The sequence below is a fragment of the Gopherus flavomarginatus genome, chromosome 1 (assembly GCF_025201925.1).
Source record: "Gopherus flavomarginatus isolate rGopFla2 chromosome 1, rGopFla2.mat.asm, whole genome shotgun sequence".
NCBI classification, from domain to species: Eukaryota; Metazoa; Chordata; order Testudines; family Testudinidae; genus Gopherus; species Gopherus flavomarginatus.
The window spans coordinates 84,765,344-84,789,292 of NC_066617.1; the positions used below are offsets into that span (position 1 = coordinate 84,765,344).

Genomic DNA, 23,949 nt, shown 5'->3' on the forward strand with positions numbered 1-23,949 from the left:
TATTCAGGGAGTATTTTAGAAGACAGACAATTTGGTACGTATTATAAGCATATAAAACAATTCTGCTGATGTTATCAGGCCCCCCACCACAAAGGCTAAATTGTAGCTTGCCCTTACATGCCTACACAGTGATGGAGTGTTATAAGCACTCCACGCATATTTCCCTACCTACAAGGTTTGCATAAGGGCTGCTCAGAGTTGCAGCCTCAAAGCTCAGGGGAACACAGGGTCAAATTACTCCCCAATGATAGCTTTAAAAAAAAGAGTTAAGAATGGCTGTACTGGGTCAGACCAATGGTCCATCTAGCCAAGTATCCTGTCTTATGACTGTGGCTGGTGCCAGATGCTTCAGAGGGAATGAACAGAACAGTAATCCACCCTGTTGTCCAGTCCCAGCTTCTAGCAATCAGAGGTTTAGGGTTGTGTCTCTGGACATCTTGGCTAATAGCCATTGATAGACCTGTTCTCCACAAACTTCTTCTCTTCGGAACCCAGTTTTATTTTTGGCCTTCACAATATCCCCTGGCACCGAGTTCCACACAGACTGTGCATTGTGTGAAGTAGTACTTCCTTATGTTTCTTTTCAACCTGCTATTAATTCCGTTGACCCCTGGTTCTTGTATTGTGAATTGGTAAATAACTCTTCCTTATTCACTTTCTCTACACCAGTCAGGATTTTATAGACCTTTACCATATCTCCTCTCAGTTGTCTCTTTTCCAAGCTGAGAAGTCTCTTTAATCTCTCCCCTATGGAAGCTTTTCCATACCCCTAATCATTTTTGTTGCCCTTCTCTGTACTTTGTTCCAGATCTAATACATCCTTTTTGAGATGGGGCAACCAGAACTGCATCCAATACTCAAGGTGCAAGAGTACAATGGATTTATATAGTGGCATTTGATATTTACTGTCTTGTTATCTATCCCATTCCTCATGCTAGCTTTTTTGACTGTTGCTGCATATTGAGCAGATGTTTTCAGAGAATTATCCACAATGAAACCAAGATCTCTTTCTTGAATGGTAACAACCAATTTAGACCCCACCATTTTGTATGTACAGTTGGAATTATGTTCTCCCCATTTCATCTGCCATTTTGTTGCCCAGTCACCCAGTTTTGTAAGATCCCTTTCTAACTCTTCACAGTCTGCTTTGGACTGCTTGAGTAATTTCATATCTGCAAACTTTGCCTCCTCACTATTTACCTTTTTTTTTTCAGATCATTCATGAGTATGTTGAACAGTACAGATCATTTGCAGACCCCTCTATTTACCTCTCTTCACTGTGAAAACTGACCATTATTCCTTTGTTTCTTATCTTTTTAACCAGTTACTGATCCATGAGAGGACCTTCCCTCTAATCCCATGACTTCTTACTTTGCTTAAGAGCCTTGGGTGTTCCTAGCCTCTGTTTGCCAGAAACTGGAAATGGATGACAGGGGATGGATCACTTGATTACCTGTTCTGTTCATTCCTTCTGGGGCACCTAGCATTGGCCACTCTTGGAAGACAGGATACTGAGCTAGATGGACCTTTGGTCTGACCCAGTATGGCTGTTCTTATGTCTTTCTGAAAGTTCAAATAAACTATATCCACTGGATCACCTGTGTTCACATGCTTGACGACAACCTCAAAGATTTCAAATAGATTGGGGAGGCATGATTTCTCTTTATAAAAGCCATGTTGACTCTTTCCCAAGAAATTTTGTTCATCTGTGTGTCTGAATTTTGTTCTTTGCTATAGTCTCAGCCCATATGCCTGATACTGAAGCTAGGCTTAATGACCCCGTAATTGCCAGGGAGAGGGCATGGCTCCTTCTCCACCTTGAGACACTGGCTATCAGGAGGTGGGTGCCAGGAAAGGAGTAAGTATGCTGTGCTCCTTAAAGCAGTGTTGCAAATTAATCCCCTTTCCACACCAGGACAGCAAAATGCTTCCTGGCAGCCCACCCGAGGGTCATGTGGTTGTGTACTACCACTTGCAGCATGCTCTGCTTAACAGGCAGAATGTAACCCAAAGTTACTTCCCATATACAGAAGTAAACTAATGAACATTCCCATAGACAGATTTTAAACTACAGTGTTGTACTGCACACCCCTATTCCCACAAGTAACAGAATGGACTTTGTATTTATGTGGCATTTTTCATTGGAAGTGCTTTACAAACATCAAATTAATTAAGCCTCACAACATCCCTGTGAGGTAGGGAAAGATCCTCATTTTACAGAACGGAAAACAGGCAGAGACACAAATGACTTGCTCAAGTGCACACAGGAAATCTGAATCAGAAACAGAGCCCAGAGGACCACACTTTCTTTTTAAGAAACCTTCTGAAAGCTTTAAAAAAAAAAAAAAAAAGTTTCTGCCAACACTTAGGCCAGCAATGTGAAAGTTCTTAAGTTAACTAGCCTGAAAAGTACTTAGCTAACTAATTAAGTTTGCCACTTAGCTAACCCATAAGAATGTTTGCAAATGTTAAAAGGTAAATTATTAAAACAGGAGGGAAAATCATCTAGTCAAAAAAGTTTAATCTTTACACATTTGTTTAAATAAGATACTTGTATATTAAATCTATAAATAAGTGTGCTGAAAATACTTACATGAAACAGATATACTTGAGATTGAGGATATAATGCATTTAAGTATCCATTTTAGAATGAACTATTATACTTCTAGTCTTAACAGAAGAAGGCTGAAAAACCCAGATGCCACTTAGTTTAGAGAATATAATGTAAAGAGAATAGAGTTAAGTAACTGACAAAACATCACTTGCACTGGAAGTTTATGTACTGCTGCCAAATGAACCTAGAGAGAGTTAAATCCAGTTTAAATTAAATAAAGTGTTTACAGTTCAAATATCTTAATGTTCTTACCAATGCCCCTGGTTGATTGGCTGAATGCTTCTGCAGCTCTCTGTATAGTTGTAAATTTACTACTACTGTAACTATATGGAACAAGCCTATTTTATTAACCTGTACCCTGAAGTTGAAAAATAAATATTGCCATCTGGTTAAGAACAAGTCCAACAAAAAGTAAGATTCAATCTATGAAGCATTCTTATCAGAAGCAAGCTTTTTTTGGTCTACATTTTAAACTTTGTAAACTTTAATTTAAATCATATTTTGCCAGAGAAAGTGTTAAAATGTAAAATATGTAACTTTCAACTGTGTTATTTTAGATTATGGTTTATTTTCAAATTGGTATTACCTACTTTCGTTGGACCAGTTTAATGTTATATGCTGCATTGAGTAAATTATGAACATTTTCATCTAATGATTCATTAGAGGCATATACTCGAAAATTTACAACAGTTTTCCAATTTCAGTTTTTAAGAAGTCCCTCTGTATGTGAATGAATGAAGGCACAGTACATACAGGCTCTCAGCTTTCATGTTTAAGTCTTTTGTTGCAACTGTTTCCATCTGTTCTCTAGCCCTCTAAGAAAAAAGTCTTGAGGACTCCACTTTGTGAAAAGAAAGCTTTATGAAAAGCCTGAATGATGAATTTAAATACTAAGGAGAAAATGAGAAACGTTAGGTGTGTGAATTAGGAAATGTTAATTTCATGCACTTAGGAACACACACTCACACCCCACAGTAGTAGAAGCAGTAGTAGAGGAAAACACTACATGTGTAGGGGTAGAAATATTTGTTACATCATGATGCTGGCTGGCGATGGACGGTTGCCGCCTTAGAGCCCCCTGAATGGTACTTCCACTCTGGAAAGCATTCACTACATCCATCTGCAAGGAATCAGAGATTGTGACAGCTTGCTCAGCAAGAGAGAGAGAGAGAGAGAGAGAGAGAACACAAGAGAAAGGACCATCCCATCTATAAACACACAAGAAGTAAAGAAAAAAAGGCACTTTTTATAGAGTGATACACAGGCAAGAGCTGCATTTAGAGCTGAAGGAAGTAAAGAAGGAGCTTGAGGGATTACACAGCCATCCATACTCCCATCTTGAGAAAATCTCAGTCACACAGTTTAAAATTGTCACCTTATTGGGGTAAAGGGGACAAAGGGGAAGATTTAATTAAAAACCTCAAACTACCACTGTCTCCTCCTACCTTTTCCAAGACCATACCTGAGTTTGTATCCTGTTCAGGCCCCTAAACCACAAGATCTGACCACGACGCAGTTCTCTTTCAGCATGATCAATCTCTTCTACATCTTCTGAAAACTCTTCTTCGGGAATCTCCTCCTTCTGTGTTCCATGCCCAGCTTCTTTAAGGAATTTCAAACGGCTGGTTGGAATTGTTGAGATCAGCTAAAGATGAAGGAAAAGATGTATAAGAATTAACAGAAAGAAGAATGGTAGTACAAATTATATTTTTTAAACGTATTTGAAGTCACTGAATATACAATGTTGAAGTCTTTGCCATTTTTCCTTTAACCTATAATATTCCACAAAAACTATTTTAAAAATGAAATGTATCTTTCTACTTAAGAGAAACAACTTTCAGTGTAAAACAACTGGCCCGATATCCTCCTATTCACTCAGTATTGCTGGACACTCTCCAGCTAAGTAACAGCTGCAAAAAATGTGAGAACTCATCCCCCTACAACCTCTTTTCAAAGGTGTGCAGCTGAACGCAGGCTATTGGAATTCTAAAATTAAGAGCAAGCTCTTCGCTAAAAGAAAATTTAAATTAAAAGCATAAAGCTACATTAATATAATGCTACAGTTGTCATTTATAATATATTTAAAAAAGTCTGGTAATACAAAAGTTAGAAAAACTGCCAAATTACATGTCTGCTATTTATTCATGTAGCCCACACACAACAACACTCACTTAAAATTTTGAAACATGCTTGACATCTTTTGGATGTCAATACAATTCTCATATGTACCCAAAATGACAAACTCAAACATATCAGCAAAGCAAAACATGAATTCATCTCAGGTTGTCTTAGCTTGTACACACACACACACACACTTACCTGGCCCCAGAGTAGTGTTCCCATTCCCAGAAAAATGGACCATAGCCAATGTTCTATTGTAAGTTCTGAGCAACTGAAAGGTTTCCCACCAAACTGTACAATAATTATCTGTGGAAGAAGTAACAAAAAGTCAGAGAACGCAATACCTATTGAAGTTTGTGAATTAGTGAATGTAGGTAGTAGATGTAAATTTTAGCTACTTGGTGCTTCAAATGTAACACTAGTCATAGAAGCTGTTTACATAATATATTAACTGTAGTTTGTCGTTTTAGTATTTCGATCCCCTGCAATTCCCCAGGCACCATCTTCAATCTAAATCTAAGCTTAGATACAGAAGAGTTCTCCCCCATGCTTACCTTGTACTTCAAAAGTAAAATCTGATTGTTGTGATCATTTAAACAGTTAATCTGGTTCAATTTAACAGTTAGATAAAATAATAATAATATTTTTCTTTATGCCTACATCTAGAAAAACAAACAGATTTTACAGAGACCAAGATTTATGTTTACAACTTTTTTTTTTCCTGTTAGACAAAATACAAATGTGTATTACAAAGCAGAGTTGTAACTCTAGGTTGTATAAAAGCAAGTACTGTATCAAGTGGGCTCCCCTCCCAGAACTAGGCATAGTAGTAGTATTCTCCTATTTTAAAGATTGTCCAAAAAAATAGCAATTAACACAACACTCATTAAACAGCATTTCTGCACATCCATTTCAAGCTTAGCAGCAAGTACAAAAACCAAAGAAGAGTTGATTAGGAACCATAATATTAGCAAAAGTGAAAATCTGAAATCAAACCAGAAATTAAGGTTAAGTGTAAATCGTGGTAATTATCCATGTATTGTTTAGTGAGGGGAGCCAAACACATGCTATCATAAACACACACACATTTGTATGCTTTACCTGTCAAAATTTAGAGAGATTTTAGGAAAACCAAAATACCAGCATTAAAAAATAATATTTGTAGTGTATACACATTGCAGCATGGTAGCACTTAATTTGTGTATCCTCATTTTAAGTTAAGTTATCTAGTTAGCCAAATGCTCTTTTTCCTAAAGCTTCACATATTATATTTCAGGCTTTAAAAAAAAAAAATCTCAAATTACTTTAAAATTAACCTTGTGCTCTTGAGTTTTTTTGTCTGTCATTTGTATTATGGAGCCCTCAAGGAGCACCAACCAAGACTGGGGAGCACACAGTGCTCGGCACTGTACATACACATAGTAAGAAACAGACATGTCTTCTCTTTGAAGAATTCCCAAACCAAACAGCCAAGACAGGAAAAAAGAACAGGAGAAAGTACTAATCCCATTTTATGGATAGGGAATGGAGGCAGAGAGATTCAGTTTCAAGGATACCTATTTGACTCCTTTTAAAGAATCATTTTGCCCAACTCAGCAAAGCGTTTATTTTTTTCAACTCTGGTACTGTATGAGACAACCTACTAAATACATTGTTAGCACTGATGTAAGAGACTCCAGTTAATGAATTGGAAGCCATCTGACCAGTTCAAGTTCTGTTTTATCTAGCTGACAAGTAAGGATAAATCCTGTGTTTCACAATGCTGTATCAGTTTCAATGTGTTTCAGTTTCTGTAGAGTACTTTATATTTGCTAAGTGATGCACTGACAATCTTTAAAAACACCTTTGAGGTAGGTTAGTCTTAGCCCCATTTTATAGGTTGGGAGGATAGAAAAGTGAAGTAACTTGCCCAGAGTTATAGAACAAATCAAGCATAAGAGCCAGGATTACAAATTCTCAAGTTCCCTGATCCTATTCCTGTGTTCTTGTCTCTAAATCACAGTGCTTCCTTGTTTCATAATTTTATGGAATTTCAAGTTTTCAGGTAAAACAATCTTAAAGGTGTGGGTGTGTCTTGGCAAGGCTAAGTGGCTATTTTGTACTTGGCAGTTAAATGTTACGTTAAACGTAGCATAGTATTAAATATACGCAGTAGTACATTTCTAGTTTTCCTGATGAACCACTGCCACCATAAAAAAGGTGGTGTTAGAAACAAATGTGAAACCACAAGTTTGAAAGTCCAGAAAACATAGTTAAGTTGTCATTCACATGTGTGAAGCTGAAAGATACTAGAATTACTTGACCTGGGAAGTTAGATGCCATGTGATTGAAATATTTAAAGTTTTGGCAGACGGTACAGTCTGACCAGTTCTCTTAACATATCCTCCACACACAGCCCCCTGCCAGATATTTGTAGTCATTAATCTTACAATAAATTAAAGGAAATACAATCTCAGAGTATAGTCAATTTATGTCATTTGTTGCAGCAGGTCATTCAAATACTTGATTTGATGATGCTGATGTTTCCAAGCTGATGTAGGTATAATTAATTCTCACTTTTAAGGTATAAACTGATCAACACTGCATGTTTGATAACTGTACACTTTTTCTTCTAATAGGTCTTAGTTCAGCTAATTATATAGGAAGATGCTGCACTTTACAAGTGTTCTGACAATGGGTGACATATTTAGAACACAATTAGGTACATAAAACTTTTCAAAGTCAGATTTAAAAGTATCGATTTCCATAATGAGAAATTGTCCAATATTTTAGGCTCAAATTTTACATTTGTAACAAAGTTTTAAAGCTAAATTGAAAATGGTCTATTTGAACCAACTTTTCCTCCCATGTGGGCAAACAAAGCTGTTCATGTTTATAGATAAATAAACTTGACACTACTTTCTCTGGAAATGTTGATACACGTTTAGTGCAAATAAATAAATAAAATATGACTAACAATATTAAACTAAAATCTTCAATTACCTACCTGCACAATAAACGTGCCCAGAACAATAATACAGAAGATGGCATTGTTGAAGATTCCTTCAAAAACATTTCTTTCACCATGGATTTTCCGGGCATTGATTTCATTAAAAAGTTGCATCATCACAAATGTATTAAAAACAATAGTGTAATGCTCTGAAGGAGGAGCATGCAGAGGTGCATTTCTTCCACTATCAATATCAAAAATTCTCTCACCTGTATAAGACATTTCAGTATCATGAATTAACAAAAAACACAATTAGAATCAAAATATTAAAAAGGTCAGGATTAACATGACTAAAATTGAAATGCCATAATAAATTAGCTTTAACTTCTAGAAAATGAGCAAAGCTTTTATACTATTTCTTACCAGCAAACAGGAGTGTAAAGACTACTACAAGTTGATAGACTGCATGACCCAAAATATTCTTCATCATCGTGCGAGAGATCAGAGGTTTATTTCTACCATAAGGTTTCCGCAGCAAGAGAGATTCAGTAGGTGGTTCCGTTGCCAGAGCAAGAGATGCTAATGTATCCATTATGAGATTTACCCACAACATCTGCACAGCTTTAAGTGGAGAATCCTATAAAAAGGATATGTTTCCTAATAGATAACACAATAAATATCCTAGAAATGAACAAGTTGCAGCCATTAAAAAAAACATTTGCTATATGGAAATTTGGTATATTGCTTTGAAGAGCTGTACATTCTTTAGAACAGCACACAAAATGGTGACTTTGAAAAGATTTCAGTATGCAAGAGTTCAGTTAAAGAGGCACATGATTTCAGATCTTAAATTAGTTGAAACCAGCTACCACCAGTACCTACTTGTGTAATACATGCTCCTGTGAAAGCAACAATGACTGCTACGACATTGACAGTAAGCTGGAACTGAAGAAATTTGGAGATACTGTCATAAACATTTCGTCCCCACATAACTGCTTTAACAATGCTTGTGAAGTTATCATCTGTGAGAATAATATCAGAAGCTTCTTTAGCTACATCTGTTCCAGCAATACCCTGTTAGGAAGAACATACATAGGAACACTGAATCAAAACAGCAAGAATAACTGATATCTAGTATAATTACATTTCTACTACATAACTTTCAATTAAGGAAGAGTACACTCTAGAGTATTAGGCATACAATAAACTCACTTTTGGAGAACAAATATTGTTTCTTAAAAGGTCTGAAGAAGCACAAAATTGAAATGCAATACTGAAATTTTAACAAGTTGAAGATACCGAAGTTGATATGTATTTCAAAATTAAAAATAAGATACAAAAGTTGAAGAAATACTTCACTGAGGCAGGTACCAAAGGATAAACACATTTTATATGCTCAGATTAAGCTCTTGTGCTCAAACAATAAATCATCCTTTTGTTTAGTTTAAGCATCTCTTCAGTTTTTAATTTGAGCCATTAGATACACCTGACCTCTTGACATGGTTAAAAACAAAAACAACCAGATGTAACTGCATTGAGGAAACAGTTGTTTTGTTTTGTTTTTTTTTAAGCAGGTGAATAGCTTGGGCAATCCAATAAAGAAATTATAAAAGTTAAGGTAGTTTTCCCATCAAAGTTTTATTTCACTGCCCAGTTAACTTATTCTCTCAGATTATTTTTACTAAATGCTTGGATACAGGAACAGTCTGTTTCCTACCATGTATACTAGCACAAAATTTCAAGATAGTGATCATCAATTGCTGTTTTAATTAAAGCAGGAGTCTGCAGAGAAAGCCGGAGCCTTTAAACCTAGTGTCTTTTTTATTTCGTTCATCATTTGTTGGCAATGGATTAGCAATCTTGGAGAAAAAAAAAAAAAAAAAAAAAAACACCCACATCCTCAGTATACTAGAGATTCATGGTCCATAGTGCTTCTCCTGATAAGATTCCGTCATAATTTTGCTATAATTTAAGTACTACTCATTCTCTGCCATCCCCATTGTAAAACTGTTCCTGTAAAGTATATCACAGAAATATCAACTACAGTTTATTAGCTAAAGTGAGCTGTAATCTGTCTATGGTGTAGTAAAGTTTAAAAGGAGCCTCTCTAAAAGTGCCGCACAGGTAAAACAACTACAGAGTCTCAAACGGAGCAGAAACTTTCTGCTCTCATTTTCAAAAGAACATAAAAGTGAAATAATTACACAAAATAATGACAGACTTGTCTGTGTGGTTTCTCGTTATTGAGAAAATACAGACATTATCTAAGATTATGTGGTTCCCCAACCAGCATGGTTGGTTGAAATGGCTTAAGTACAGTAATAGTATTAAATCTTTCTGAGCCACCAGATAGTGCAGTAGTACAGTACTGCAGCTTGTGCTCCAAAATGTAGCTGATTTATATGGGTTGACAGAAATTAACTTCATATGATTAGAAACAATGCACCTTTTGGAAGAAACTTGTGTTTTATAATAGAGAATGCTTCTCTGCAAAAAACAGAAAAATAAGTGTGCATGTATATAAGGCACAAGCATTGAGTAATGAGGGCCCTGAGATATATTAGTTAACTTTTTATAATTTAAAAAAAAAATCCCATTGGAGGCTAAATTATGTTTTATAGATTTCAAGGAAGAGTATAAGACTATATCCCTCCCCCACTGAATGCAAGATACTGGACCCGTTGGTAGCAGTATTTAAATGATATTCGTTTGTGCAAGCACTCTTTTGCCAGGAAGTCAACTCCCAGTGTCAAGAAATTAAAAATACATAAAGCCACAATACTGGTATATATCAGTTTAATAAAAATCTCAATTTAACATCTAAAATTCATAGAATTCAGATGGCTGGAGAATGTCATACCAGAAACCACTATAGATGCAACTGTGCTTATTTTAGTCAGAGGAAACAGACCCAATGCTTGTTTTAGTTAGAGGAAAAATAGTATTTTTCACGTATTGGAATCAATACAATAGTAAGCTATGCTCCTGAAAAGTGCTAATTGAGACTGGTATGTGAGTTATTATTGTTTTGCTTTCCCAAGTGAAACTTTACTGTCTACGTATCTGCTTCTGTTCTAGGAAAAATGCATCCATGTTAGCTTCAGCATTTACAAAAAAATCCCTAAAATAAGAAAGCTTCAGGATCTTATAACCAATCTGCCCGACACCAAATTCCACAGAGATAATTTGGTGTACATTCTTATCTTCAAGTTGGTGTCAGAATTCCACCTTGACAAGAAAAAACAGAAGAAACTTGAACTCAAGTCTAGGTGCTTAAAAGGAGGTAACTCCAGTAATTTCAAGTGTAGGGGACAGCACTTTCATCATCTAGTAAATTCTAATTCCAGGAATCCACTTATCTTCTCCACAGCCTTACTCAACTGCAATCCCATGCCTCTCTTGTAAGACTTTGGAACAATGAATATTTTTTTACATTAAGTTAATGTAAAATGAATTGTCTTCCTAATATCAGAGGAGTAGCCGTGTTAGTCTGTATCCACAAAAAACAACAAGGAGTCTGGTGGCACCTTAAAAACTAACCGATTTATTTGGGCATAAGCTTTCATGAGTAATGTGTGTCAGTATATTTATGCCTGCATCTGGAACTTCACTCCATGCATCTGAAAAAGTGGAGTTTTTACTCACGAAAGCTTATGCTCAAATAAATCTGTTAGTCTTTAAGTTGCCACCGGACTCCTCGTTTTTGTCTTCCTAATGTGACAGTTGATTAAAATTACCGTATATACTTATTCATTAGCCCGTTCATTTATAAGCCAACCCCCAAAGATAGTTAGATAAAAATAGCAAAAACTGTATGAGTCTTTCATAAGCGGACCATATATTTCAGGGGCTGCCAAAACTTTGGCTCCTGACCTGTTAGGTTAAGCCACTAGCGTATCTGGACGTTCTGTTTACCTGGAGCGTTCAGAAGCATGGAGCCCCTCAGCTCCCAGTGTCCACAGTTTGCCATTCCCAACCAATGGGAGCTGCGGCCAGAGGGAGCTGAGGGGCTCCATGCCTGTAAATGCTCCAGGTAAACAAAACAAGAATTTTTTATAGATATTCAATTCAAATGATTCCGTAGTGTTTAAAATAATCAAATTTTGTAGACTCATTTATAAGCCAACTTCTGCTCCTTGATGAGTCACTTTTTTACCAAAAATATTTGGCTTATGAACGAGTATATACAGTAGTTAATTACAAATAACTGAACATAAAGTTGAAGCTAGAAAAATGTCCACAGAAAGATGAAATAGGTGCCAAAGAAAGATGTCAATCCCAGACACAGAAAATAATCAAGTAGTTTCACATGACAATACGAAGTTACTTTATCTTTTAGAGCATTAATGCAGTTTTAGTCAAAGGGTACCAACGGGAAGTCCTAGAAAGTAACTCTTTTTGGTTTATCCACAGAATAGGTACAATATGAAGAATTAGTTCAGTCTCCCTGCCCATTCAAATCCTTATTCCTTTTCACAAATGCATCCAACAAGGGCCTATAATATTAGTCAGAGCTAAAATTAAAAATTGGATTTGAGAGCCCAACTCTTCAGCTCCTGTTTTTGAAAATCACCGTTGGGTGTTATGTAGTCAGTCAACTGGGGACGGAGACCAAACTCATCAAGTAGATTAAAAATCCATCAGGTAATAATGAATTCCAATCATTAACCTGCGATAGACATATGATAGGGAGTTTTACCTATATTAGTTAATCCTGATATATTCAGTCCAAAATTAATATCTGACTCAAAACAGGCTTGGAACTTTCTAGTAAACTATGGAAAATTCACTTTGGAGAATTTAAGGTTGCAATCCAGCTGCTCTTTACTCTCTCAGGAGCTAGCCAGACAGGTACAGTTACCAGATTCTAATATAAAGAGATGCCTGGATTTGGATGATGCAAGTTGAACAGAAAGGGTCCCACTATACTGGAAATCTCAATGGCCAATATAAGTGGGAACAAAATTAGTTTTTAATACTGTGGGATTATCAGGATCATGTAACCTATACCTCCTCTCCATTCTTTAAGGTCAGCATACTTAAAGCCAACAATTTAGTGCGTTCCCACTCAGTAAGATGAAGCAACTGTAATGCAGTATAACCCAATGGGTAAGTCTATCTTCTTTTGCACTAGGAAACTGAATATAGTACAAGTACTTGGCAAGATACTGCCCAGTCCCACACTTCAAGCTTTCAACAGAAGAAGATCTTTTTCCTTTCTCGATGCTGTGGTCCAACTAATTCAAATCAGACCACAGTGTTGGGACACTACCTCTGAAATCTCCACCTGGTGCATCACAAATGTATTTGTTTTCTGGACGTTTCTAAAGCTTGGACTACTATAGGGAAGCAGCTCACCAAGTATAGAAACTTTTTTGTATGATCTTCCAGCCAACATCTGATGCATATGGTCACTTGGAGAGGAGGACTTTGAAAATTCAGAGTTTAAGCTATGATTGATAGAGGACTGCAGAAATTTATTCATAGATTTTAAAGCCAGAAGGGACAACTGATCATCTAATTTGACCTTCTGCATAATGCAGGCCCATAGAACTACCCTGAAATTATTCCTGTTTGAATCAGAGCACATCTTTTAGAAAAAGAGAATCTTGGAAGGAATTTGTTAAACAGATGCAATCAGAGTCTGTGGCCCAAGACCTGGCCTCTGTTCTTTGAAGGTGCTTCCAGATGCAGTTGGCCATGGTCTCTACAAAACACTGCTCTGACTGGAGATCCAACATCCTTCTGTATCTGATACTTTTGTGAGGAACTTGAAGCTCTGAGCATCCAAAAACTCATTTAACTTTTCACTTCTAACAGGTCACTTTTAGACAGAATTATAAAATAGAGATCAATGAAGTACTGGAGAAAAATATCTGTGGTAAATTTTAGAAATAAGTTTTTTCTTCCAGTTAAAGCTGCAACAGGCTATGTTGATGATTTAAGATTATTTCTATAGAAAACCAATTGAAAACAAACATTGATCATCTCATTTCAGGCACCTTGACAAGCATCAAATTACAGTACCACTGAATTTCATGACAAAAGAGCAGAAGAGGTAGCAATGAACTTCTGCATTAAAACAGTTTGATTTGTAATTATTAAAACTGATTGGAGACGAATGATTTTAAGTAGATTTCATTCAGCATCTTATGACGCAAGAACACACTTCCATTCTCTACAGCTGAAAACCTGAACCTTAAGTTAAAAGGTGAGAAAATCTGAAGAAAGTAGTGTGTGGGAAGTGGTAGCTGTCAATGCTTCTTCTGGTAGCTCAGCGGGCTACCAAGCTACAAACAAATTTGTTCAGCTTTGTCAATTCACATGACACTCACAGCAAGAAAGATTGATGCTTTAGCTAAAAAAGCCAAAGTTAATTTTTAACCACTGAAAGTAAAGAGACTAGAGTCCATACCATGGCAAAGCCAACATCTGCTTTCTTCAGTGCTGGACCATCATTAGTGCCATCTCCAGTTACAGCTACAACTTGTCTCTGCTCTGAGACAGTGCTGTCAATTATACCTAAAATGAAAGCACACAAAAATTTGAATTTCAGTATTGGTAATTACAAGTTTTTGGGGCAGCCTGACTGTAGTGCTCCGTGTTTATGCACAATACTTGGGTAAGATGGGCCAAGTACTCCTTAGGTAAAAGGACTGGGATGTGAGACATGACCTCTGGTACTGAGCTCATCAAATTTTAACAGGTACAATGGGCAAGCTTAATTCAGTTTTTAAAAAGCCCGAGTCCAGTAAAAACTTGCATTTTGAGTTTTTGAAACATTGAATGAACATGCACTTTACCTTTTACCAATGTGTGTTTGTCAGTGGGTGAAGATCTAGCAAGCACACGAAGCTTTGGCCAAATCTTATCTATTCGCTCTTGCTCTATCTGTACAAAGAATGCAGATTAGTTATACTGTGCAAGTAAAAACACTATAAAAGACAAATGCAAACCTACAGAAAAAAAAACACAAAAAACAAAAAACAAACAGACTCACTTCTCCTTTTTCATTACGTATTCGTCTGTTGAAGTCTTTCCCCTCTAGGCATATGAAGTCTTCACCAGGATTCAAAATGCCACATTTTGAAGCAATAGCACGAGCAGTGTTAATGTTATCACCAGTGACCATACGCACAGTTATACCAGCACGCTGGCATTTTTTTATTGCATCTGGTACCTGTTTATGCAAAAAAAAGCTTGTAATCACCAAATAAAGTAATGGGTGATTACAGTAACAGGAATTTCGCCCTCCAAATTCCAGTACTGAAAAAAGGTGCACTGTATTCTTGACATGACCCATAGTAACACAATGCGACTGTATGGCCACCTCTAGTACTGGACTGCATAAAGAAGTTTACAGGTATTTCACTGCCTCTGAGATAATGGCCTTAGCCTCTGCCTCAAGTAGTAGAGGTCCTTCAGTTCAATCTCCAACAGCTGACCCAAGCAAAGCTGGTGTTTTAACATCAATGATTCACATTCCATGCATAGACTTCTTTTCCCTATAAAATTTAATTTTCAAACATGTATTTTCTTTTTAGTTATCACTTAAAGAACTTCTTCTGTTGGATACCCGCAAGTGACCATTATTGTGTATTTCACTATCAGACTTCCTGCAGTGCACCACTATGAAATAAATCGTATACTTTAAATATCTGCAAAGAGCCACATGCCACGTTACTAAGCTCTGGTGTCAAGGTTTACAAACACAAATACCAGTATTGTATTCTCTGCGTGTTTTATGATTTTGCCATTGTTTCCAATTGTCAGTATGCTACAGTTGGTAGTGTTCACTTTTGGGATAGCTCTGTGGTTTGTGCATTGGCCTGCTAAACCCAGGGTTGTGAGTTCAATCCTTAAGGGGGCCATTTAGGAAACTGGGATAAAAGTCTGTTTGGGGCTTGGGCCTGCTTTGAGCAGGGGGTTGGACTAGATGACCTCCTGAGGTCCCTTCCAACCCTGATATTCTATGATTGGACTTAAATCCTACAGAATACAATGGCCAATATTTGGTCCTAAATAATGTTGTTCCTAACGTCCAAGTTTGTGAATGCATTACTACTGATTGTTCCATTTACCTTCCAGGTCATTGTAGAGGGCTACAGGAACACACTGGCACTATGAAAGTCTGAATTATTTATAGTCTCCATCTATGACACTTCACTAGGTTCCTGGACCACCTTTCATCACATAAGCAACATTAAATCTTAAGAACAGTAAATAAATGAGACTCTCTTTTGGCAAACAGTCCTGTAAAAAATGTCAATAATCCAAATGCCTAACAAATTGATATAGGTGAAGATTTATTTTAGCAAAAATAGTTTAACAGTTACAATGAATTCACAGTTCTTCCTACCTCAGGCCTCACAGGATCTTCAATCCCTACAACAGCAATGCATGTAAGACCAGTGACAATATCATTTTCATTGTCCCACTCTGGCTCAGGTTCTCCTGCTGGGAAGTCTCTGAATGCTAGACATATAGTTCTGAGTCCCTCAGAGGCCATAGGTTCAATCACAGTTTTTATAATATCATCACGGTCCCTAGGTCTGAATGCCTTTGGTTCACCATTAGCACTCAATATTTTGAAGCACCTAAAAAAAAGAATGGAAGAGGGGACTAAATACTAAATAAAGGATTTAGTTTATGGTAAGATTCAGAACCACATACTCAAACACCTGATAAAATGAAATTGTAATGCTTGCAGGCATAACTAATTTTCATCAAAGGAAATTTTTTTTCAGTCCCTCCAAAAGACAAAGGAAAGTGGTGTCAACCTTACATTAACTCCCCCTCATATAAGCACTATATTTTGCAGGCACTTAAAATGGCAGAAATTGAAAGTTAATATATTTGTTTGTCTGTCTATTGTACTTCTGTGTTTTATGTTCAGTGAGAGATGGACAGTGGGGTGCTCCACAGCACAAAACAATGCCCTAAAGCAGCGGCAGCTATAGTGAATGAGAGTGCATTAACTAACATTACCTTCAAAGAATGAAAACTCTCTAAACTGGTATTTACATAGACTCAGCTGGTCAGAGTGAGCATTAAAAAAATTTAGCTTTGAGCAATATGAGAACTAGGCCCAATGTTTCACAAGGTACAGGAGCAGGATTTAAAATCAATTGTGCTTATCAATTTATATGGTACTTAATTTAGTCTGACACCAAAATATCTGTCTGCAAGACATCAGACCAAACCACAGTAATTTTAATCAAGGTTTTAATAAAAATTATATTTCTAAGATTAGCTTCAGACTTGTTATTTTTGCAAGTCTGAGTTTTACATCTACCTGTTTTTTCTTGTGTTCAAGCTATACCCTTCCCCATGCCCTGGGTGCCCTTGTGTTTTGAATTGTCTGTATATATTGTCAGTAAAGTTGGTAGTGAGTTGATAAATGTTTAGTGGTAAACAAGTGACCTCTCCCTACCCACAGCAAGTAAGCAGTGTAGTCATTAGTAACGCAAAGCCAACAATCTGTAAACTGAAAACTGCAAGTTCTCTTTAGACAGACTACAAAAGAGAGCATTGCAATAGCCCAAAAGCAGTTTATCACTTCACAGGCAGGGCCGGCGCTACCATTTAGGCAGCCTAAGCGATCGCCTAGGGCGCCAAAATAATTGGTGGGCGCCGTTTTGCCGGAGGGTGCGGCAGGTGGCTCTGGTGGAGCTGCCGCAGTGGTGCCTATGGTGGGTCCGCTGGTCCACGGCTCTGGTGGAGCTGCCGCAGTGGTGCCTGAGGGTGGTCCACTGGAGCCGCGCGAGCAGCCGACCATCCACAGGCATGACTGCGGCAGCTCCACGGGAGCCGTGGACCAGCGGACCCTCCGCAGACACCACTGCGGCAGCTCCACCGGAGCTGCGGGACCAGCGCGAGGGGCGCTGAAATTGCCGGCCGCCTAGGGCGCTCAAACCCCTAGCGCCGGTCCTGTTCACAGGTTTATTCTTTAATCTCTTGAAATACTTGAATATAGCACAAACCGATCCAAATGATAAGGTAAAAAACATACACTAAAATCAGCAGGTAATTTGTTTCAGAAAGTTGTAAGTTTAGAGGACTTGACTAATGAGGAAAAATATTAGGTGTATTTTTGACAGTAGAAGAGTTTGATTTCTCATCGCCAGGAAATACAAAAATGTGTTTCCTCTTCAAGCAAAGCACTAAAAAAACCAAACACTCTATTTAAAACTTCAAATACACTGCATTGCAGTGTAATATACACTAACTCCAGAAGCATAATATTTAAAAAAAGCATCTTTCTTAAGTAATAATTACATACAACTGAGTAGATGTATTAACATTCTAAAGTACCAAATGACTCAACCATTCCCCACCACCATTATAGCCAAAATATGAATTTCAGGTGTCCCAAAAAGCATATAGGAAAACTATGTTAAATTCTTAAAAGGCTGAGGTCTAAAAACTACACATTTAACTCAACACTTGTCAATAAACAAATAGAACATTCACAAACTACCTCATGATTTGCTGAGACTAGAAGCAAGGTAAAGAAGGAAAGATGCAAAATTGTTGTATATTTAAATATTAATTTTTTTACTTAAAAGCTATGAAGCAGTCAAATCACAAGTTTGTATTGGTTTGTTGGTTCTATTTCTGTCTAGCAAGCATTTTGGGGCAGTGGCTGTCTCACATCTAGAGAGAGTTCCCACTTTGCTTGAGCCTAAAACCATAGCACTGTGGTTGTGACTAGCCTTCTGCTCTGCCCACTTACCTGCTTCCTGTCTCAAAACCAGATTCAGAGTTTGCTTAGGCATAAGAAGCATGCCATTGCCTGAACCACACTTCAACTTCTATGCAAGTTTTCCCTCTTCTGTAATGTGATTATAGGGAAGCAAAAGGAAAAGAGAAACCTACTTTACTGTTTTCCTGCTTCACTGAAATAGGAAAAAGCAGTTGTGTGAAAAACGCAAAATATAGTAAGAGAAGCTCTCAGGGTAGTAGGAAACAAGTCTTTGTTACAGCTGATTGCCACCTTCTTGATTAACAGGAGAAAGGAGTATATCCCAAAATCTGCACTGGTGGCAGCCAATATACAGAAGAGCCAGTACTTTTGCATGGTATAGTTTAACAGTTTTACTGTTCTCAAATGGGAAGATAAAAAGATAATTGATTAGTTTGTCAATTACATGTACATAACATTTAAAAAAATAATCTTACTTTTTAAGAACTATCTCAGAGGCACCCTTGCTGAATATCCGAAAACTGCCATCAGAATTTTTTAACACCGTACTCATTGATTTTCTGACTGAGTTGAAGGTGTATACTTTGTACAGTGCCTCTTCTGGTATTTCATTTCTTACATCCTGATAATCTTGTTTTAAATCCAGAAGCAATCCTAGCAAGGCACATTCTGTTTTATTACCAACATGACGTGGTAGGCCACCTTCTTTTTCAGGAGGCTGTAAACAAAAAAAAAAAAACAAAACAAAAAACAACAAAAAAAGATGCAATTCTATTCTAGTTTGCAGAATACAGTACTCCATTATTAGAGTAGTAGAAGTGAGGTTATTACCATCCTAGAACCAGATATACCCCACTTATGAATTGCTGAATTTGTAAATCAAAGTCACTTATTACAAGTGTTAAAAATCTGTATTTATAAATGCCCTGATCAAAGTGAAAAGAAATCAGCAGCTTTCATAAATTGTAAGCCAGGAAGAGACTAAAGTGAAATCCCTGCAAGTTGCATGGGTCCTTTTTAAAGACACCATAATAGAGGCCCAAATTCAATGTATACCCCAAATTAAGAAACACAGTAAAAGAACTAAAAAGAGCCACCGTGGCTTAACAACCATGTAAAAAAAGCAGTGAGAGATAAAAAGACTTCCTTTAAAAAGTGGAAGTCAAATCCTAGTTAGGCAAATAGAAAGGAGCACAAACACTGCCAGCTTAAGTGCAAGAGTGTAATAAGAAAAGCCAAAGAGGAGTTTGAAGAACGGCTAGCCAAAAACTTCAAAGGTAATAACAAAATGTTTTTTAAGTACACCAGAAGCAGGAAGCCTGCTAAACAACCAGTAGGGCCCCTTGACCATCGAAATACAAAAGGAGCGCTTAAAGACGATAAAGTCATTGGGGAGAAACTAAATGGATTCTTTGCTTCAGTCTTCACGGCTGAGGATGTTAGGGAGATTCCCAAACTTGAGCCAGCTTCTGTAGGTGACAATTCTGAGGAACTGTCACAGCTTGAAGTGTCACTAGAGAACGTTTTGGAATTAATTGATAAACTCAACATTAACAAGTCACTGGGACCAGATGGCATTCACCCAAGAGTTCTGAAAGAACTCAAATGTGAAGTTGCGGAACTATTAACTAATGTTTGTAACCTGTCCTTTAAATCGGCTTCGGAACCCAATGACTGGAAGTTAGCTAGTGTAACGTCAATATTTTTAAAAGGGCTCTAGAGGTGATCCCGGCAATTACAGACCGGTAAGTCTAAAGTCAGTACCGGGAAAATTAGTCGAAACAATAGTTCAGAATAAAATTGTCAGACACATAGAAAAACAAACTGTTGAGCAATAGTCAACATGGTTTCTGTAAAGGGAAATCGTGTCTTACTAATCTATTAGAGTTCTTTGAAGGGGTCAACAAACGTGGACAAGGGGGATCCAGTGGAGATAGTGTACTTAGATTTCCAGAAAACCTTTGACAAGGTCCCTCACCAAAGGCTCTTACATAAATTAAGCTGTCGTGGGATAAAAGGGAAGGTCCTTTCATGGATTAAGAACTGGTTAAAAGACAGGGAACAAAGGGTAGGAATTAATGGTAAATTCTCAGAATGGAGAGGGGTAACTAGTGGTGTTCCCCAAGGGTCAATCCTAGGACCAACCCTATTCAATTTATTCATAAAATGATCTGGAGAAAGGGGTAAACAGTGAGGTGGCAAAGTTTCCAGATGATACTAAACTACTCAAGATAGTTAAGACTAAAGCAGATTGTGAAGAACTTCAAAAAGATCTCACAAAACTAAGTGACTGGGCAACAAAATGACAAATGAAATTTAACGTGGATAAATGTAAAGTAATGCACATTGGAAAAAATAACTCCAACTATACAAACAATATGATGGGGGCTAATTTAGCTACAACGAGTCAGGAAAAAGATCTTGGCGTCATCCTGGATAGTTCTCTGAAGATGTCCACGCAGTGTGCAGAGGCGGTCAAAAAAGCAAACAGTATGTTAGGAATCATTAAAAAGGGGATAGAGAATAAGACTGAGATTATATATATTCTGCCCTTATATAAATCCATGGTATGCCCACATCTCGAATACTGTGTACAGATGGGGTCTCCTCACTTCAAAAAAGCATCTAACACTAGAAAAGGTTCAGAAAAGGGCAACTAAAATGATTAGGGGGTTGGAGAGGGTCCTATATGAGGAAAGATTAAAGACGCTAGGCCTCTTTAGCTTGGAAAAGACGAGGACTAAGGGGGGGATATGATAGAGGTATATAAAATCATGAGTGATGTTGAGAAAGTGGATAAGGAAAAGTTATTTACTTATTCCCATAATACAAGAACTAGGGGTCACCAAATGAAATTAATAGGTAGCAGGTTTAAAACAAATAAAAAGGAAGTTCTTCTTCACACAGCGCACAGTCAACTTGTGGAACTCCTTACCTGAGGAGGTTGTGAAGGCTGGGACTATAACAATGTTTAAAAGGGAACTGGATAAATTCATGGTGGCTAAGTCCATAAATGGCTATTAGCCAGGAAGGGTAAAGAATGGTGTCCCTAGCCTTTGTTCATCAGAGGATGGAGATGGATGGCAGGAGAGAGATCACTTGATCATTGCCTGTTAGCTTCACTCCCTCTGGGGCACCTGGCATTGGCCACTGTAGGTAGACAGATATTGGGCTAGATGGACCTTTGGTCTGACCCGTACGGCCATTCTTATGTTCTTATGACCATTTATGATTGTTTAGTCAGACATCCTGTAATAGGCCAAGGAATCCCACCTAACAGTTTCTACATACGATCCCATAACTTTTGTTCAAGTGACAACATCTTTATGGAAAGATATCCAACTTTTGATTGAAGACTACAAATGACAGAATCCCCCACATTCAAAGGCAAGTTGTTACAATTCTTAGTTGCCCTCATTGTTAAAGTTATTTCCAGTCCAAATTTGTTTAATTTTGGATTCCAAAAATTGACTCTTTAATCTATCAGAAGAAGACATAATGAGCCTATTACTATGAAATCTCTTCTTCTTGTAGGTACTTGTAGGCAATGATTAAGTCACTCATTAACATTCTCTAAACTATATTGTACTTAAGTCTGATTGTAAGGCATATTTTACAGAGCTCAAACTATTTTTAGCTCTTTTCTGAACCCTTTCCAACTTTTCAGCATCCTTTTTTAAGTGCTGACACCAGAACTGGATACCATATTCCAGTACTGGTCCCACTAATGCCATATATAGGGACAGTACCACCTCACTATTCCTACTCACTATTTCTCTACTTATACAGCCAAGGATAAAGAATGGCCATACCAATGGTCTGTTTAGTCCAGGATCCTGTTTTCCAACAGTGGCCAATGCCAGATATTTCAGAGGAGATGAAAAGAACTGGGCAACTGTTGAGTGAACCAGCCCATGTCACCCAACCCCAGCTTCTTGCAGCCAGAGGTTTAGGCACACTCAGAGCATGGGGTTGTGTCCCTGGCCATCCAAACTAATAGCTACTGATGGACCTATTCTCCATGAAATTATCTAATTCCTTTTTGAACCTGGTTATACTTTTGGCCTTCACAACATCGCCTGGCAACAAGTTCCATGGTTAACTGCATCATGTGACAAAATTTGCCCTCTTAGCTACAGGACTGCACTGTAAGTTCATGTTCAGTTTGTTACTCACCAAAATCCCTAAATAATTTTTGGAGTCATTTTCCACCCCCACTTTCCCAAGATACACTGCTGAATCTTTTAATTATGATCTACATTCTTTATTCCTAGATGTAGGATCTGGCATTTGGCTGCGTTAAACACATATGGTGTTCAAATGAGCCCACCTTATCAAGCCATCTAGATTAGTCTGTATTACACCGTTCTATTCCCATCGTTATTTACCACTCCATCAATTTGTGTCATCTGCAAAACTTTACCAACTTCTTTATATATCCTCTCACATTCACATTGATTGATTAGCATTGAGCCAATGCCAGATCTCTGTTGGACCCACTAGGAACACCTCTAATTGGTAGAAGATTCCTCATTTAAATTTTTCATATCAGTTAACCCATTTTATGCTGATTTTTGTCGTGCTTTTAAAAAAATAAGTTTTTCCAAAATTTTTCATTAGTTGATGCCAGCTAGCCTAATATATAGTTAATATATTCTGGACAAAAAATTTGCCTATTCAAATTAGAAGACATGCTCTTGCAGATTAACAAGACACAACATTAACAACTTCAACAAGCAGATGGCTTAGAATTTTTCACAGATTCTAGAATAGTAAGATACTAGTGAGTTAAAAATTGTAGCTTGATCTAGACACGGTATTGGGATGCCTCTTTTCTCTGTAAGGTGTTTTTTTTTGGGGGGGGGGATGGGAAAGTCAGGGGTTCCACTGTAATTGGACATAGCAAAAGGCTTAGAGCAACTTTCATTTTTACAGGTATAACAACACTAATATTCATCATATCATCTGATGAAGTGGGTATTCACCCACAAAAGCTTATGCTCCAATACATCAGTTAGTCTTTAAGTGCCACAGGACTCTGTTGATTTTTTACAGATCCAGACTAACATGGCTACCCCTCTGATACTTGATTCATAAGGGTTATTTCCTATTATTTCTACAAAAATCACTCTTCCCGTGCAAGCATATTATAGGTCCTGAACCAACCGCACAAGACAAATTGGAGCAACGCATGTTCTTGGAATGAACCTCAGTACTGAGCCACTCACATGCACCTGCTGCACTCTTACTCGATATTTCTCTCCGTACTGCCTACTTTCTGAAAATTTTCACCAATTTTCCCTACAGGTAGCAAACATATCTTTTTCCACAAAAAAGTTCTAATTTAGCTGTGTATTGTAGAGTTGATATTCCCTAACATATAGATGGGTACTGGTAGCAAACTTATGTAATTGACTGGAGTATTTAAGGCAAGTAAGCCATACTCTGCTATATGCTTCACACTTTTCTGTCTACTCAGAAAGCAAACTCAATATTTTTACTTATTATATATGGCATGTAATCTCCTGAGATCATAATTGGTGGTGTGCACAGGAATCAGGAAAGTGGATCCCACTATTA

At 37.4% G+C, this 23,949-nt stretch overlaps 1 protein-coding gene across 6 annotated transcripts in view; it reads right to left on the reverse strand.

Annotated features, from left to right (window-relative positions):
* ATP2B1 (ATPase plasma membrane Ca2+ transporting 1) overlaps positions 1 to 23,949 on the reverse strand; it is a 115,200-nt gene that overhangs the window by 4,953 nt on the left and 86,298 nt on the right. For 4 of the 6 annotated variants that reach the window (XM_050934581.1, XM_050934562.1, XM_050934572.1 and 1 more), the window contains exons 11-21: positions 18,846 to 19,087; positions 16,024 to 16,261; positions 14,665 to 14,844; positions 14,468 to 14,555; positions 14,080 to 14,186; positions 8,547 to 8,738; positions 8,088 to 8,301; positions 7,722 to 7,933; positions 4,934 to 5,041; positions 4,077 to 4,259; positions 3,648 to 3,734 (exon numbers count right to left, since the gene is read on the reverse strand). In XM_050934581.1, coding sequence (XP_050790538.1) covers positions 3,648 to 3,734; positions 4,077 to 4,259; positions 4,934 to 5,041; positions 7,722 to 7,933; positions 8,088 to 8,301; positions 8,547 to 8,738; positions 14,080 to 14,186; positions 14,468 to 14,555; positions 14,665 to 14,844; positions 16,024 to 16,261; positions 18,846 to 19,087 — 1,851 coding nt within the window. Of the gene's footprint in view, positions 1 to 3,580; positions 3,735 to 4,076; positions 4,260 to 4,933; positions 5,042 to 7,721; positions 7,934 to 8,087; positions 8,302 to 8,546; positions 8,739 to 14,079; positions 14,187 to 14,467; positions 14,556 to 14,664; positions 14,845 to 16,023; positions 16,262 to 18,845; positions 19,088 to 23,949 lie in introns of all 6 variants that reach the window. The other 2 variants (XM_050934612.1, XM_050934601.1) reach the window with 2 other exon arrangements.